The following is a 16,387-nucleotide window of genomic DNA, read 5'->3' on the forward strand; positions in this document are numbered from 1 at the left end:
ACCTGCACAGAGAGGTTCAGGACCTGGAGTCTGGAGGAGGGCCAGAGGAGGACTGGAGTCTACTGAATGCTGAGACCAGGGAAGATGGAGATGAGGGGTTGCTGCACAAAGCGGTGGAGGATCTGTAGGAGGAGATCTGTCTTCTCTGCTGCCAACTGATGAGATGGGTAAGCGGATGGGAAGAGAACAGCTTCTCTACACCTGCACGGAGAGGTGCAGGACCTGGAGGAGGAGTTCTGTCCTCCTTTCTGCTGCTGACTGCTGAGACAAGGTGGAGGCAGAAACAAGAAATTGCTGCAGCTTCAAGAGAGGAGCGAGGGCCACATGAAATGGCCTGAAAAGGCCAGATTCGGCCAACGGGCCTTGTGTTTGACACATGTGGTCTGAATTGTCTGACATTTGCCAGAATGGCTGAACTTAGCAGTTCTGCTTTACCCCCTTCATGACCAGGCCATTTTTTGCGATACAGCACTGCGTTATTTTAACTGACAATTGCACGGTTGTGCGATGCTGTACCCAAATAAAATGTCCTTTTTTTCCCACGAATAGAGCTTTCTTTGGGAGGTATTTGATCACTTCTGCGGTTTTTCTTTTTTGCGCTATAAACAAAAAAAAGACGATTTTAAAAAATATATATATATTTTTTTTTTTACTTTTTTCTATAAAATACATCCAATAAAATAATGTAAAAAATCTAATTTTTTCATCAATTTAGGCCAATGTATTCTGCTACATGTTTTGGTAAAAAAAAAAAAAAAAAACTCCCAATAAGCGTATATTGATTGGTTTGCGCAAAAGTTCTAGCATCTAAAAACTATGGGATAGATTTATGGAATTTTTATTTTTCTATACTAATAATGGCGGCGATCAGTGATTTTTAGCGAGACTGCGACATTGCTGCGGGCAAATCTGACTCTTAAGTGACACTTTTTGGGGACTAGTGACTCCAATACAGTGATCAGTGTACTAATGACACTGGCAGGGAAGGGGTTAACATCAGGGGCAATCAAAGGGTTAAATGTGTTCCCTGGGGATGCTTGCTAACTGTATGGGGGATTCTTTGACTGGGGGAACACAAAGATCCGTGTTCCTGCTTAGCAGAAACACAAGATCTCCATCTTCCCCTCTAACAGAATGGCGATCTGCCTTGTTTACATAAGCAGACCGGCATTCTGCCTCTCTCAGAAATTATCGCCGGGTTCTCCGGACCCGCTGATTGGCTCCCACTGTGTCCAATCACAGCGGGAGCGGATCGCAGGCAGTGCGCATGCATGCCCCAGACCTGAAGAAAAAAAGATGTACAGGTACATGATTTTATGCTGATGGAAACCTGCTGCAGTATATATATGTGGGGTGGTCTGGAAGCGGTTAAAGCTGATCCCCACTTTAATGTCCCTTTAAATTGTTAGCTTTGGCCTGGGTGGCCCAAACCAACATTTTTCTGCACTAACAGGTGCACTTGCTGGAAATACTGTTTTAGTTGTATGCAGCCTCAGCTTCATACAGTATACAGCGCTGTGTTCCGACAGTGGGATGGGAACTTTCCATCCCACTCCTGCAACAAAATCGAGTCAGAGGAAGCTTTGTATATGAATAAATATAAAGCTTCCTCTGAACATCATCCTCTCTTGCTTGGCTCAGAAAAACTATTCAAAAGGACATTAACCACTTAAGCCCCGGAGGATTTGGCTGCTCAAAGATCAGGCCCTATTTTGCGATTCGTCACTGCGTGACTTTAACGGACAATTGCGCGGTCGTGCGATGCTGTACCCAAAAAAAATTGACGTCCTTTTTTTCCCACAAACAGAGCTTTCTTTTGGTGGTATTTGATCACCTGTGCGATTTTTATGTTTTGCGCTATGAACAAAAAAAAGAGCGACATTTTTGAAAAAATAACAATATTTTTCACATTTTTTTTTATATGAAATTCTCAAAAAAAAATGTAAAAAAAGTTTTTTAACATTTTAGACCAATTTGTTTTATGCTACATATTTTTCGTAAAACAAATCGCAATAAGCGTTTTTGGATTGGTTTGCGCAAAAGTTATTATGTTTACTAACTACGGGAAATGTCATTTTTATTGTTTTTTTTTTTAACTAGTAATGGCGGCGATCTGCAATTTTTTTTGCGGGACTGCGACATTGCGGCGGACAGATCGGACCCCTGACTGACATTTTTGGGAGTACCAGTGACATTACTACAGTAATCAGTGCTATAAATATGCACTGCTACTGTAAAAATGACACTGGCAGGGAAGGGGTTAACTTTATTGGTGATCAGTGGGTTAAATGTATCCCTAGGGGCGTGATTCTAAACTGTGGGGGGGCGTGGCTTGTGATGTAACCACCGAGACATACGATCCTATATAGCAGGCTCCTATAGTCTCTGCACTTTAATCAGGGAGAATGACAGACGGCTTTGTTTACATCAGCCGTCTGCCTTTCTACCTCTCCAGCGGGAGATCGCAAATGACCGGCGGACATCGGAGCCGCCGGTCACACGCGCGGGGATCACTGTGAATGAGCAGGGGGCGGTAGCGCGCCTCCGGTGGCACACGCTCGCCCCCTACAGGCTCCTGGGCGAGCGACGTAGCCCTACGTCGGTTTGCCCAGGAGCAGCTGACTGCCGCAGTAAATAGTTGTGTGGCGGTCAGCAAGTGGTTAAACGCAGAGATCAGCTTCACGGGGTTCTAACCTCTGTATGGCTTTTACTGTTGTAACCACACTGGGGGACATTGATTCCTGTCCAAGACGTATAGCAGGAAGTGAGGGGTAATCTCCCCATAGTAAGGGGAATCCCATCTTGGTCACTTGGGCAGTTGTCCACACCGGACTGCTTCCACTCTAATCCTGTGATAACTGTAAAACTTTGGTTTTCACAGTTGGGTCCCAGACCAAAAAAAAAAACATGGCAGACATGCTAGCTCTTTCATGCTCTCTCCACATTTGGAAAAAAATTCTAGCTTGAGTTCCACTAACTAACAGGGTCAAGTTCTGGAGGATTTTGTATATTCCTTATTTGGTAAGTTTTATGTGCGTGATTATATGCCAATGCCCAGCCCTGATCCATTGGGGAGCAGAATTCTAGAAGTCAACAACGGCTATACTCAGGTCATTTTTTCTCAGAGAATAGGTGCAGGAACTACCCCCTTCTGTGTCACCTCTATTCTCCACCCCCTACCCATCCCCGAGGTACCGTTCCTTGGTCCCACCTCCGAGCACCGTTCCTTGGTTACACCCCCCAATAGCGCCCCCTTTAGAGAATACAGAACCAAGTAACATCTTGTGGTGCTAAGTCATTTGTATGGAATTTGTTAATGATAACAAGATAAATAAAAACAATAAAAAAAATCTCCTGTAGCTAGCAACAATGGACCCCCCCCCCCCTCACGACAATAGACCATCCATCAACAGGAGATCCCTCTCAGTATAATCCCCCAGGAACAACAATAGACCTCCCAGCAGCAAAAGACCCCTCCTATGCAAAAATAGACCACCTCTTGCAACAAAAGATTCCAGCAGCCAGCATCAATAGACCCTCCAGCACACCCCAGCACCACTTACCACACTTACCATTACATACATTCAATACTTGAGGTACCGGAACTGCGTTCCCCATGTTCCTGCTGAAAAAAAGCCCTGGCTATACTGTTGATGATGTACTCCCTCTTTGAGATGACATGAAGCATGGAAAATTGACTAAAACAGAATATGAAGTGCTCTACATCTCAATTGTTTCCATATTATGTTGACTTCACCCTGTAAAGACGGAAGACTTTATTAGATGAATATAAAAAAAGAAATCAGGTGCCATGGAAGTCAGAGGTTAAATCAGCCAAAAAAAGGGGACAAAAATGCTGCTAATCTGCTGCAGGTGTGCTACATGTGTATAGAGAAATAAAGTGATCAGCGCAAATTTGTGTTAATCCCAAGGTGTCTAAATGTAGAAAGTGCTAATGTGCAAATTAAATAAATAAATAATAAATTATTCAATGTATATATTACCAATCATATATGAAATGTGAAAATAGGAGACCCAAATGTCTAAAAAAATGCAAGTGCAATATTGCATCAAAACTACTGAAAGACAAGCTCAATGTCCTTAAAGTGCAAGTGCAATAAATCGCTGTGAAAAAAATTTAAATCAAACTGCTAAAAAACAAACTCCATTAAAATAGATAAAAATCAATAAATAGTCCAGTGAAAAAAAGTCCAAAGTGAAAAAAGGTGCAAAATGTTTTTTAACAAAATTCAGTGGGTAAATAATCCTCAGTGATCACACGTGAAGAAATCACACAATATGTACTCCAACATATCCACCAGATCTGACTCACCAGATACGGAGCTGGTCATAATATAAACCAGCAATCGCACTTAGTAAGTATTTCCCATTATGACGGTTAATAAATGTGGCTTCAACTTTAACTCTTCACAAACATATTCTCAAAGTATTGTAAGATGAGGATGATGGATGGGAGGAAAGAGAATGCCAAAAATAGTGTAATTCCGTATAAAAAAAGTAATGTTACACCCACATATTACAGTGTCTGCCTGACACTAGGGATCTCTGACATATGACTTCTACGCTCCAGCTGTGTCTCCGAGCCACGGGCGTGGAGTTTAGTACGTGCGTTTACTAGATATGTAGGTGTAATTTGTGCACTCTTTTCCATGGTCAGTTATCTTTGTAATTATCCTTAAAATTGTCCAAAATGTTGTAAAACTATCTTCTTGTACATATCATTTCACAGAAAAGGACATTATAGATTTCCGGCAGTGCGTGAAGTTGTCCAGAGAGATCTTTGCTCAGAAAGCGTTCGATGAATTCCGGGGGCCCGAAATCCTGCCTGGCTCTAGTGTCCAGACAAATGAAGAGATCGATGCTTTCATTAGACAGAAGGCAGACACAGCCTATCACCCATCCTGCACCTGTAAAATAGGGCCGCCAACTGACACAAGTGCAGTTGTGGACCCAGAGACAAAGGTAATAGGTGTGGAAAATTTACGAGTTGTGGATGCCTCTATCATGCCCAGCATTGTAAGTGGGAATTTAAACGCTCCAACAATTATGTTGGCAGAAAAGGCAGCTGATATCATTCAGAGGATTCCTCCTCTTGTGGAGAGAGATGTACGTGTGTACAGACCTCAAACCCTAGAGACTCAACGATAGGTAATTGTTGTCAATCTCTGTCTTCATAATTGAATGACATTTGGCTTGCTATAGCATTGTGTATCAATCACCTTTTTTAATACTTTGTTGCTAATCTCCTGCAGTCTCCGTACAGCCACTTCTGGTCTACATTAGGGATCGACCAATTATCGGCTAGGCCGATATATTGAGGGCCGATATGCACTTTCCCCGATATATCGGTATCGGCCCCGGAGGTTGCCGATATTACTGTATGTAATATTAGTGTATGTAAAATCCTAGCATCCACTTTATTAGTGTTTTATATAATGTCCAGTGTGTGTTTTTGTAATAGAATAGTGTGCAATACCTTCATTACATCACTGCTCGGCCCTTCCGTGACCCCCGGCTGTCAGTGGGGGAGGAGAGAAGGACAGCAGAGTGGGAGATGTAACGAAGGTATTTCACACTATTCTAATTTAATACCTGGTGCTTCTGTGTACACTGCAGAGGGGAGGGGCTGAAATCCTCCTCTGACAGCTATAAGAGGAGAAAACAGCAGAGTGGGAGATTAGCGAAGGAGAGCCTGGAGCAGCGATGTAATGAACGTATTTTCCACTATTCTATTACAAAAACACACACTGGACATTATATAAAACACTAATAAAGTGGATTCTAGGATTTAAATGACACTAAACTAGGTTCACAGATTCCTGGCAGGCAGGGAGGGAAGGGAAGACAGCACATTACAGCTAAAAGTCCTACCCCACATGTTCAGTACCAGATTTGTGTCAAAAATTGTCTTTATTTTTCAGAACTTTAAATGTACAAAATATCGGCCCATATCGGCCAATACCGATATGCAAAAGCCAAAATATCGGTATCGGCAATGAAAAACCGATATCGGTCGATCCCTAGTCTACATGCACCCCAGTAATGACTGCGTGCCATTTCTCGGGTCAACTTTCCTAATTGTGACAATAGTGGACAATGTCCAGCATCCGCCAGTGTGTACTGCAGCTCTCCTGACAGAAGCCGGCCTGACTGAAAAAGGTCTGCCGGTTGGCATCGGCCAATGGCTGAGAGCGTTGACAGATGTGTTCTGGTGGGGGGGTAATCCCCTTATCAGAACACAATAGCTCAGCAGGGGAGATCGGTGTACTACCATTGCAGTGGCTTCTCCAGCAGGGCTGAACGAAAATAAAAACAAATAGTGTGTACCAGGCTTAAGTAATCTGTTTTGAAATAACTGCTTGTAGTTCCGGTTCACACTATAGCGATGTCAAACATCACATGTGATTCGCACCGCACTGCTCTGCAAATCACTTGCGATGTCTGTTCGATGCAAATTCAGCCATACAGATTGTATGGCTGAATTTGCATTGCATTCAGACCAAAGTCGTGCAGGACCCTTTTTTTTGTTCACACCAGAACCGGATCGCATTGGGTGTTCATGTGATCAGATTCCTGTCCGAATTGACAGTTTGCACTACGATATGCGAAATAATCTGGGGGTGTCATTAACTTTGTATTGACACTCCCAGCAGTTTGCATATGGCAGTGTGAACTGCCTGCGAGTCGGGTGCGATGCAGGAACCCACAGTGGATTCGCAGGGTTCCCGCATCTCACCAGTGTAAACTGGCACTTAAACTCCACTGGGGGAATATGTGACAGGGTAAAAATGCAGAACAATTGGGAGAGGGGAGTGTTGCACCCTGTAACTGAAAGTGCCTACCAAGAAACTTCATGACCGAATTAAAAAGTATTATTTTATCAAGGCCTACAGATTTTAAAACACTTTTCACATTTTTCAGATTTTTTAAAAATTATTGAAAGTGACTTTAGATGTCACTTTACCTTTTGAAAGCTTAAATGACTTTTCAGTGATTGAGTTTACATACGTTTTATATGATAAAGCTCATCCGCATCCAAAACTTCTACGCAACTGTTGAAACTTCTGCCAACTTTTTATTGCTGCTTTTGTTCCCATTTGGAAGATGTATGTATCCTCGCTAAGGTCCCCTTCACCAGGGGGGCCTCCGTGAACCAGGATCTGCTTCCTCAGCGGGGGATCTCTCCTCTGATCTCTGCTGAGCAGGGGGTTGACAGATCAGTGTCTGCTACGCTATGCAGAGCGGACACGAACACAGCCCGCTTTTGCCTATAGGGCAACCAGCTGGAAATGGATTGCCTCTCAGTTTCCATCTGATCCACCAGATGGGGAATAGGCCCCCCATCCGTGTGTTTTTGGCATACATGATCGGATCGGATGGCGGTGGGTGTCAGCAGACACATTTCTGTTGACATCTGCAGCTCCAAAAGAAGACTGAGGGGGGGGGGGGGGTCCAATCAGGTCTGCCTAAAAAACTGAAAGGGGCCTAAGGATAATCTTGGGTTCAATTCAAACCATATTTGGCCAAAGCCAGAAGGAAACTGGCAGTGCTGGACCAATCATCTGCGGGAAAGAGAGGGATGCTCATACCATAATGGATACATAAAACAAAAATCTAATCAGGACAAGATACAGTAATAAAACCCAACAGATATTCTAACTCTTCTCAGCTCTACCCATTAGGGCTTGTTCACACCCGGTGCAGTGGGATTGCTCTGTGCAACTTCCCCCAAGACAGTGCCACTGCAGACATAGCAAAATGTCTTGTCTTTGATCAGGCCATCAGTGGTGTGCACTGAAAAGAAATCCTGTATTTCTTTTTTTTTGTCCCATTGGGGAGATTTCCCATCACTTCCTGTCCCATTGCCAAAACAGGAAGTGCGAGAAAATCCCTGCAAATTAGGGGAATCCCTTAGGGTCACCTAGGTAACCAGAACTAGTGTCCCCATTGGAAAACTCCCCTCTATTACTTTTCTGGGCACAACCCAAAATTTGAGATTTTCTTTTCATTTCACTTTCAACGATAATAGTAAATAGGACAAATAGAGAGGGTGAACTTCCCTAATGGGGGCACAGACAGCAATAAAAACCTAATAGAGGTTCTAATACCGCCAAACTCTATCCAAAACTGAAAAAAACGTTTTTCCTTTCCTTTATCTTTATAAATGTCAAATATTGAAAGGAAATAATATAAAAAATCACACATATAAATACCTTTCTTCCACCAATAAGAAAGACAATGTTGTATTTTTTATGGTTGAAGAAGAGTATTAATATAGATGTGTGATTTTTTTTTTTTTTATATTTTTTTTTTTATTCAATATTTGACATTTATTATAAGATCTTTTATATTTACTTAATTGAACTTAGTTGTTTTTGATACACCACGTGTGTCTTGTGAAAGCATCTTCCCTTTGACTGGTATTCTAGTCACCTTTTTTCCTTATGTATTAATACATATGCTGCAAGGGACCGCCCTGAGTTGGAATATTTCTACAGTTAAAGCCATTTTACCTTTTTATAAGCAATAAAAACGGACAGGGATTCTAATGCTTATCCATTCTATCCATCCTACTGGTTATCTCATGAGATAAAATACCTCATGGTTTCATGAGATAAATACCGCATATTTTGGAAAAATACTGAATTCGGTATTTTAGTAGTGTTTTTAGCGAATGCCATAAAAAAAAAAAAAAAAAAAAAAATTGATGAGCCATGCAGTTTTTTACCACATTTCTTAAAGCAGTAAATACTGCTTCGTAAATGGAGCCCATGTTTGTAACTTTAACTTTCTGTATGATGATTTCCGCTTTAAAAAAAATGTTAATTTTGTTCAAAATGTTTAACTCCACATTAGCTAAAAAAAGTGATACAACATTTATAACTGCTACACAAGAAATTTTGTAATTTAATGGTATTAAAATTACTTTTCTATTTCAATCTGCTGCCTCTTTTATTTTTTGAAATTGTCTATACTTTTTCTCAGGGCACTGTTTCATCTTAGAAGGAAAGCAATGGCATTTGGCTGGAAGAATCAAAACCAGCCAATTATTACTCCTCATAGAGAGCCAGAAGGTGTCTGGAGATGTCATATAGATTTCACATAAGTACGCACTTATTTCTTCACCTGCCCTTATATTAGATGTAAACTCTCACACACTCCCAGTGGATTAAACAGCTTCAGATGATACACAGAGATTAAACAAATCTCCCTACATAGGTTTTATTTGTATATCTGCTGTCTTCAGCTTTCTGCTTAGAAAGTCAACATTGTGTTAGAACTTTTTCTTCCTATTCCAGCACTGGGTGTGGAGTCTTGGCATATGCTGTGTGACAGCTGATTGGAGGAAAGGCACACGGGTGGCCTCCACATAGGCGGAAGAAACATGCAGAGCTTTGCTGGGAATAGACCAGCTCTCTGCTAATCTATCTCTTTGCACCCACCCCAACACAAATTTCCAGCTGCTTTTAACTCCTGTGTCAGATAACTTATCAGAAGTTATCATGCTGATAACAGAGGAATGGAGTAGCAGAAAGACACGGGACTTAGGGCTTTGGAGAGAGATAAGTAAACACTACAGATAAACTACAGGTTAATTTTCATGAATGCGGTTTACATCCACTTTAATGTCTAAAGTCCCCTTAGCCTCCTTACAGGACACTGTTACTTTGCCAATTCAGGGCAGTGGGCAGCCTGGCACTACACTTTTACTGGCCAGGCTGCAAATAATGCAGGAGGCTACAGGCATTAGAGTACAGACCCATGGAGGGGCAGACATACCTAATTGTATTGTGGTTGTTAGACAGGTCAGCTGGTTAAGTTTTGCATTAACCTGAATTTGGACTTTGAATTAGAATTTTGAAAATTTATTAGAGCTGAAATAACTTCCCAAGAACTAGTGCCAAAGAAGCCAGGCCTGTGCATGCAGCTTCCATTGTATTCCAGTCTTGTAAGCTCTTGACTCATGATTACCAAGCCACAAGCTGCCTATTCATTCGGCTTGCAAGTCAATTGAGGCCATGTCCGTGTACTAAAAGACCATTGTGAGGCTGAGAAGTATCTAATTAATTTGCTACTTTATAAACCTCTTTAAGGCAGCCTTCAAATGCAGTGCCTGTTCCTCAGAGACACATTTTTGTATGCACATTTCAAATTGGTCACAATTTTTGCATCTAACTGTTAAAAGCCCTAACTGAATACAGTGAGGGACATGTATCCAGGCACATTAGTGACAAAATTAGATCTACATCAAACTGCCTTGAAAGAAGAAGTCTCACTTGCATTTTTATTGATATATTCTGTTCCCTAGTGGACAAATTACAATTAGTACTTTGCCGTATCTTCCTATGTGCTGTCTAATGGTCCCCCATACACTAGACGTAACTTGTTAGAAAATCCGTCATTTGGACCATTCATTCGATTTTTGTCCAGTTAATAGGCACAAATAGAAAATAGTTTTTGACTTGTCAGAGCCAAAAAATCAAAGGAACAGGTTGGAAAACTGCTGATGATCGAACAATAAATTTAAAGGTTAGTGTGTTTCTCGCCCGTTTAAAAAAATGAAATTGTTACCACTGTAAAACAAATTCATACATTTATTGTTCTTGATTCGGTCATTACATGGTGGCACTATCGTTTGCTCTCACGACCATGTGTTCATTATTCGAAAAAGAGTTTGAACTATTTTTTGCATAGTTTATGGCTAGCATAAGGCTACCTGTGAAATCAGACAGGGTGCCCTTCCCCCTTCCACAGCGGATTGACAATGCGGCTAACAAGGAGACAACAATTTGCTTTGCTTCCAACTACTTACCTGAGTCAAGTGTATCATGAGTAATGCAGGGGGAGGGGACTTGTCTACTAAAATGTTCCAGTCAAGCATGACAGTGCTTAGATATGGAGAAAAGTGCTATGTGTGAAATGAGGTATCTCCTAGTTTGCTGTATTGTCGGATGGACATGGAGGGAGGAAGGGTGCCTTAGACAGCACATATACCTTCACTTATATAACAGCACCTATAACTTCAAAATTAAGTTTTGGTATAAACGAACTGTGGGAGTCACTCTGGTGGGGAGGAGTCATGACGCGATGACGCTCGTGAAGTAGGCGGCCGCCGCCCAATGCCTCACCACCACCTGATACCTGCAGCAGCACAGGCTGAGGTAACTCGTTACCCCACCTCCTGGAAGTTTGATTGGGAGTGCCGTGCTGCTGTCCCTGGTCCTACCGGCTCCCTCTCCAGCAGACAGCTTAGGGAGCAGAGAAATCTGGGCTTACGAGGTCAGCATCAATCTTGGGAATTATGAGGTATGAGAGAGAAAGAGCATGATAGAAAATAAGGGTAGTAGATAATGAAAGAGAAGGATGGGATTGATTTTTTTTTTTTATTGTGGGGGGGGAAGGGAGGGGATATCAGTGTAGAAGCATATATGTAGTAGTTGTATAGGAATGTTTTTTCCTTTTCCTGTATAATGCTGTATATCATGTTATATAATATGTAGAAGAAAACTTAAATAAAATGTTACTAATGTTACTTAAAATCATTTTTTTTCTTTTGGGTATGATAGGAAATTGTTAATCTGTGTCTGATTGAGATTTCCTTTGCCAAAGACACAACAGAGCAGGAAGTATATAGATCCACCGCTCTAGGTAAATACCCAACACCCAATATGTAGACTGAAGACCGGCTGCAGGCCCAGCTCGCAAACAGGGAACACTGTAGAGCAAATGAGATGGCCGCACGCCAGGGTCGTAAATCCAAGTAGAAGTCTCTAATGCAGGAAAATCCAGCAAACACAGTCACAGTAGCTGGGAACGAATGTTAACGCGTTTCACGCTGAACTGCGCTTAATCATAACATTATTTCTACTTGGATTACGATACCGGTGTGAGGCCATCCCATTTGTTCTGCAACAGAACAGGAAATGAGGGAAATTCCTTTTTGGACAGTTGCCAAGCAGGTTTTCCTATTGGAAGATTTCCTTTCACTGTTTTGATGACAACTTTAACATTTTGGACTTGCCAACACAGTGGTCAAAAAGACAGAAAAGTGATACAGATTTCCCTAGAAGAGGTCACAGACTGCAATAAAAGCGAAGGGCCTTGCAGTTAAATTTTTTAACAGAATACACCAATAAAATATTTTAAAAGAAAAAGATGCTGTAGTGCTGGACACCAATAATATAATGCGGAATAAGAAAAAAATTAAAGGCTGGCATATAGTAGATCACACTAGCCCTTTTCCGAATGCACTAAATAATGCTTACTCAAATACACAAAATAACACACCAAACAAAAAGAAAAGAGGTTTATTGATTTTAGGCATAATGTGTCCTCTGTCTGTATTGATGCCTTCTGTATGTGCACACAAAACCATTATAAGATATACATTTTACCAAATTAATAGTTACCTAATGCCATAGCTTCTCTGCAATATAACTGCTTGTACAAGCCCTCAGATCTGCATGTTTTTTCACTCAGTGAACATATATTAGAACATGTCATATATTAAAGTGAGCTCCATTATCAACTGCAAGAATTTCCACCACTGCCAACTAAATGAAACAAGCCATATGATCTCTGCACCAGTGCATATCCTTTGCCAGGAGCCAATCACTTCTTAGCAGCTGTCAGGGCTGGTTTTCGGCACTGGGCAACAAAGACGTGTGCCTAAGGTTAAGCCTGGCTCAAATAGGCATGCATTGATGATAGAAAGAATATGTGGCACCTAAAAGTGTCCTGAGAATAAACAAGACCACTCCACAGTGACCTTAGCTTTAAGCCAGCCTTTCCTGAGAATGGTGGAATTTAAGGAAAAAATAATTGATTTTAAACAGTTTAGGTTAAATTTCCACTTTAATTTTTTTTTAACCTATCTTCTATATCTTTTGTAACTTCTTGCACTGTGCTACTATACCACTGTGTTTGGGAAGCATACTGGGCTTTTTAAAAAGAAAATCCAGCACTAGCTGCTCTCTTTATTGAGAAGCAGTAACAATTAGTAAAAAGGGAACTCTTACTATAACAGAGACCACCGTAGCTGTGCTGGGGAACAGAGAACACCAGCAGTGAGTTGGAAGTGGTAAATATGAAATATTTGTGTAAATTTCATAATTTCACGATACACTCTCTTTTTAAGCTTGGCTTTGCTCCACCATGCTTTGTTGTTTGATTCATTGGTTAAAATAGTAAAATGAACTAAAATCCAGGACAAAACATTGATTGGCGCTGATAAAGTTCCTTTATTCATTTATTCATATAAATCTGTCACAGGGATGGACCCTTTGGGAAACAATCCTAGATTTCTGTAAAACATATTTTTTACTATTTATTACTACTGGAAGATATGTCTGTTGCCTCTTTTTGCAAAGAACGACAGTTCCCCTAATGTCGGGACTTTGAAGAAACTTTGGTCATACGTATGACCAAAGTGCCTTCAAAGTCCCAACATTAGGGGAGCTGTTGTTCTTTGTAGTTATATCTTAGGGATGTGATACAGAGCGGAGCTCAACCACTTATATTTTGGTTGCCTCTTTTTGGTGCTTAGCAAATTTGTACCAACCCATATGATTATTGTATTCCCTATGGCAGCTAGGAAATACATCACAGAGTTCTGGAAATCATTTGGGATGCCTGAAGTATCAGATTGGATTTTCTTTCAAGAGCAAGGTTGTTCCATTATGGAGGAAGTTTAAACAACCTAAAGAATTCAATCTTTAAGGCTTTCCAGATTGTAATGTCCAACATAATTAGAACGAGATGTGGGGTATGGCAGATTGGCTTTATTATTCTATGCTGAGTCTTTTATGAATGTTTTTCCCTCCATTTTCTTCAGTTAGTTTACCTTAATTTTTATTGTTCAAAAAATACAAAAATGTAAGCTAAGTATTAAAATAGTCCAAAAAGTGTGTGATTGGATAATTGGCTTGATGTATTCCATTGGGGTGGTTTCCTGTCCTGGAGAGACAACTGGAAATCTCCTCAAAGTGAAGGAATTTATCATCCTTACACAGTTGTCACTGAAACAGGTGCCCCCCCCCCCCCCAACAATTTGGGAGACAACTCTAAAATGTTGGATTTCCTCTTGCAGACAGTGCCCATCCAGACAAATAAAGAAGGTGATTCTCCCTATTTGGGTAAAGGCAGCATGGATACCTTGAGAGCTGGTCTCAGGGTCTAACCTTTCCACACTTTATCCAAAACTAATAACATTTTTGCCTTTACTTACACTTTAAAGAAATCTTTCCTGAGAAACCTCTGGAGGCTGTCATTGCTAACTTCCCATTCTTCAAATGCTTCAATTGCTTGGCTTCGATAGTTACTGTGCTTGGCTTCGATAGTTACTGAGGTTGACTTACTAAAAGAAAAATAGGCTGTTCACTTTGGAAAGGAATTTTCCCATCATTCAAACGTATGCAAGTAAAACATGTTGTGTTATTTCATTTTTCCTTGCATGTAGTTGGGTCAAAGTGAATTTTTACCACATTCACTAAAATAAGTGCGAAGAAAAATGCAAAGTAACCAGCTCATTTGCCTTTAGTAAATTAACTTCACTGAGTCAGAACAAGGGTGCAGATGATGACTACTGACTAACCTAATCTGCATACTTGTTCTGGGCCAGTGGCTCAAATCATTAAAGTTAGTGAGCCAGTATAGTAGCCTAGCCAAACAACTAGCATATTCAGTAGGCAGTTAGCAACAGCAGCCCACATTCTTCTCCCAGTAAAGTTTACTTTAAAACCTATCTAACACTCCTCCTTCCTACTTATAACAAAGAAAAGAATATATTGCAGCTCATCAATCTGCAGGTGCAGAAAAACGGACAGGCAGACCCGTATGGGCCATCCATTCTCCTCTATGGGGAGGCAGATGTTAGCGGAGATGTGTCTGCTGACACCTGCCTGGCATCTAATTTGACAAGATCCGCTGAAAACAGACGGATGGCAATACGTTCGCCATCCATCCAGTGGGTCGGATCAGATGGGATCAGGTGAAAACAGACAGGCTGTATGTTTTCATCAGATCTCCCCATAGAGCGGAGCGGGACTCTGACAGGTCTGTCTCTGCACAGTGAGCGGAGACAGACCTTGCCATCCACCTGCTCAGTGGGGATCAATTGAGCAATCCCCGCTGGGCAAACAGAGTCTGTCAAAATGGATCCGCCTTGTGTGAAAGGGGCCTTATGTCTACACTCATTTCTCTACTGTATTTATGGGTCGGCCATGGTTCATCTCCATTACATGGTGAGTGGAAGGAACTAGTAGTTTTACATAATAAAGGTAAAGCTTCATGTACATTGGAGGTTTTGTTTCCTTCCCTGGACGCCTTTGCTCCTGGCAAAAAAAGCAGGTTAAGAAACTTGCCTAAAGTTGCCTATTGCACAGCATTTGTACATGTTCATACGTTTGGCATTAACGCAATGTGGGGCTGATTTACTAAAGGCAAAAAGACTGTGTACTTTGCAAAGTGCTTATTAGGTGAGTAAATGAGCTAAGTAAATGAGCAGAGGCTCTGCTGATTTCCATCACCCAATCACGTGCAAGCAACAATGCTGTTTTTTTATTTTCCTTGCATGTGATTGGATATTCTCTGCAAAGTCAAGCTTTTATTTACTAAGCTCTGGAGCAAGTGCACAGTTTATTTGCCTAAATGAACCCCTCTATTGGCCAGAATATGATTTTTTTTTCTGGCCATTAGAATTCATTAATGTGCAAATGCACCTTTACGTGTCTAGAGTTTATGCCTGTAAGCGCTCCTCTTCTAAAAAGTCTGTAAACTCCTATGTGTGCATGAACACATGGGCTAAAATAGAGGTGCTTTTACAGCCTGAACCCCCCCCCCCCCCGTCAAATGCCAGTAAAAGTGGCTTTTTTTAAACCCAGTGTGCATAAGGTTTTAGGATCTTTCTATAAGTTTGGCTTATGCCTGGGGTGGAGCTACTGCCAGCATATACAGGAAAATATCATTTTGTTTCCTAACAACAGCACAGATCCTAATGGGACCAAGTGATCCATGCTTCAAGTCCCCTGGGGTGTTGACAAATTAATTGCTAGTGATCATTTATTTTTAAATGTTTTAATGGCATGGGAGCAGGGTGGATAGTCAGGTGTCAAGAAATCCAACCCTGGCAGCAATTATTTTCATCCAACTAACATTTTCACAATTGTTAATAGTAATGTTAATAACCATGACACCCCAAGTTTTCTGGCTATCAGGCTTTTGTATTGTGTCTGCATTAACATCAGAGTATACAAATCTGATGATCAGTATACACCCTTATGTTATCACAGTATATCCGGACAGTACAGAAGCCATATGAAGAGGTCTATAATCTGTCTTAATAAGAGGCTTGTATTACAAAGAATCC

General features: G+C 41.1%; 1 protein-coding gene across 1 annotated transcript in view; it reads left to right on the plus strand.

Moving 5' to 3' along the window:
* Positions 1-5,234, plus strand: part of CHDH (choline dehydrogenase) — a 29,008-nt gene extending 23,774 nt beyond the window's left edge. The window contains exon 7 of the mRNA XM_082266072.1: positions 4,751-5,234. Within this exon, the coding sequence (XP_082122198.1) occupies positions 4,751-5,169 (419 nt within the window). The 3' untranslated portion in view covers positions 5,170-5,234. The remainder of the gene's footprint in view (positions 1-4,750) is intronic.
* Positions 5,235-16,387: the final 11,153 nt, after the last annotated feature.

Source organism: Pelophylax lessonae (assembly GCF_965119305.1).
Source record: "Pelophylax lessonae genome assembly, chromosome: 8".
Classification (NCBI taxonomy): Eukaryota; Metazoa; Chordata; class Amphibia; order Anura; family Ranidae; genus Pelophylax; species Pelophylax lessonae.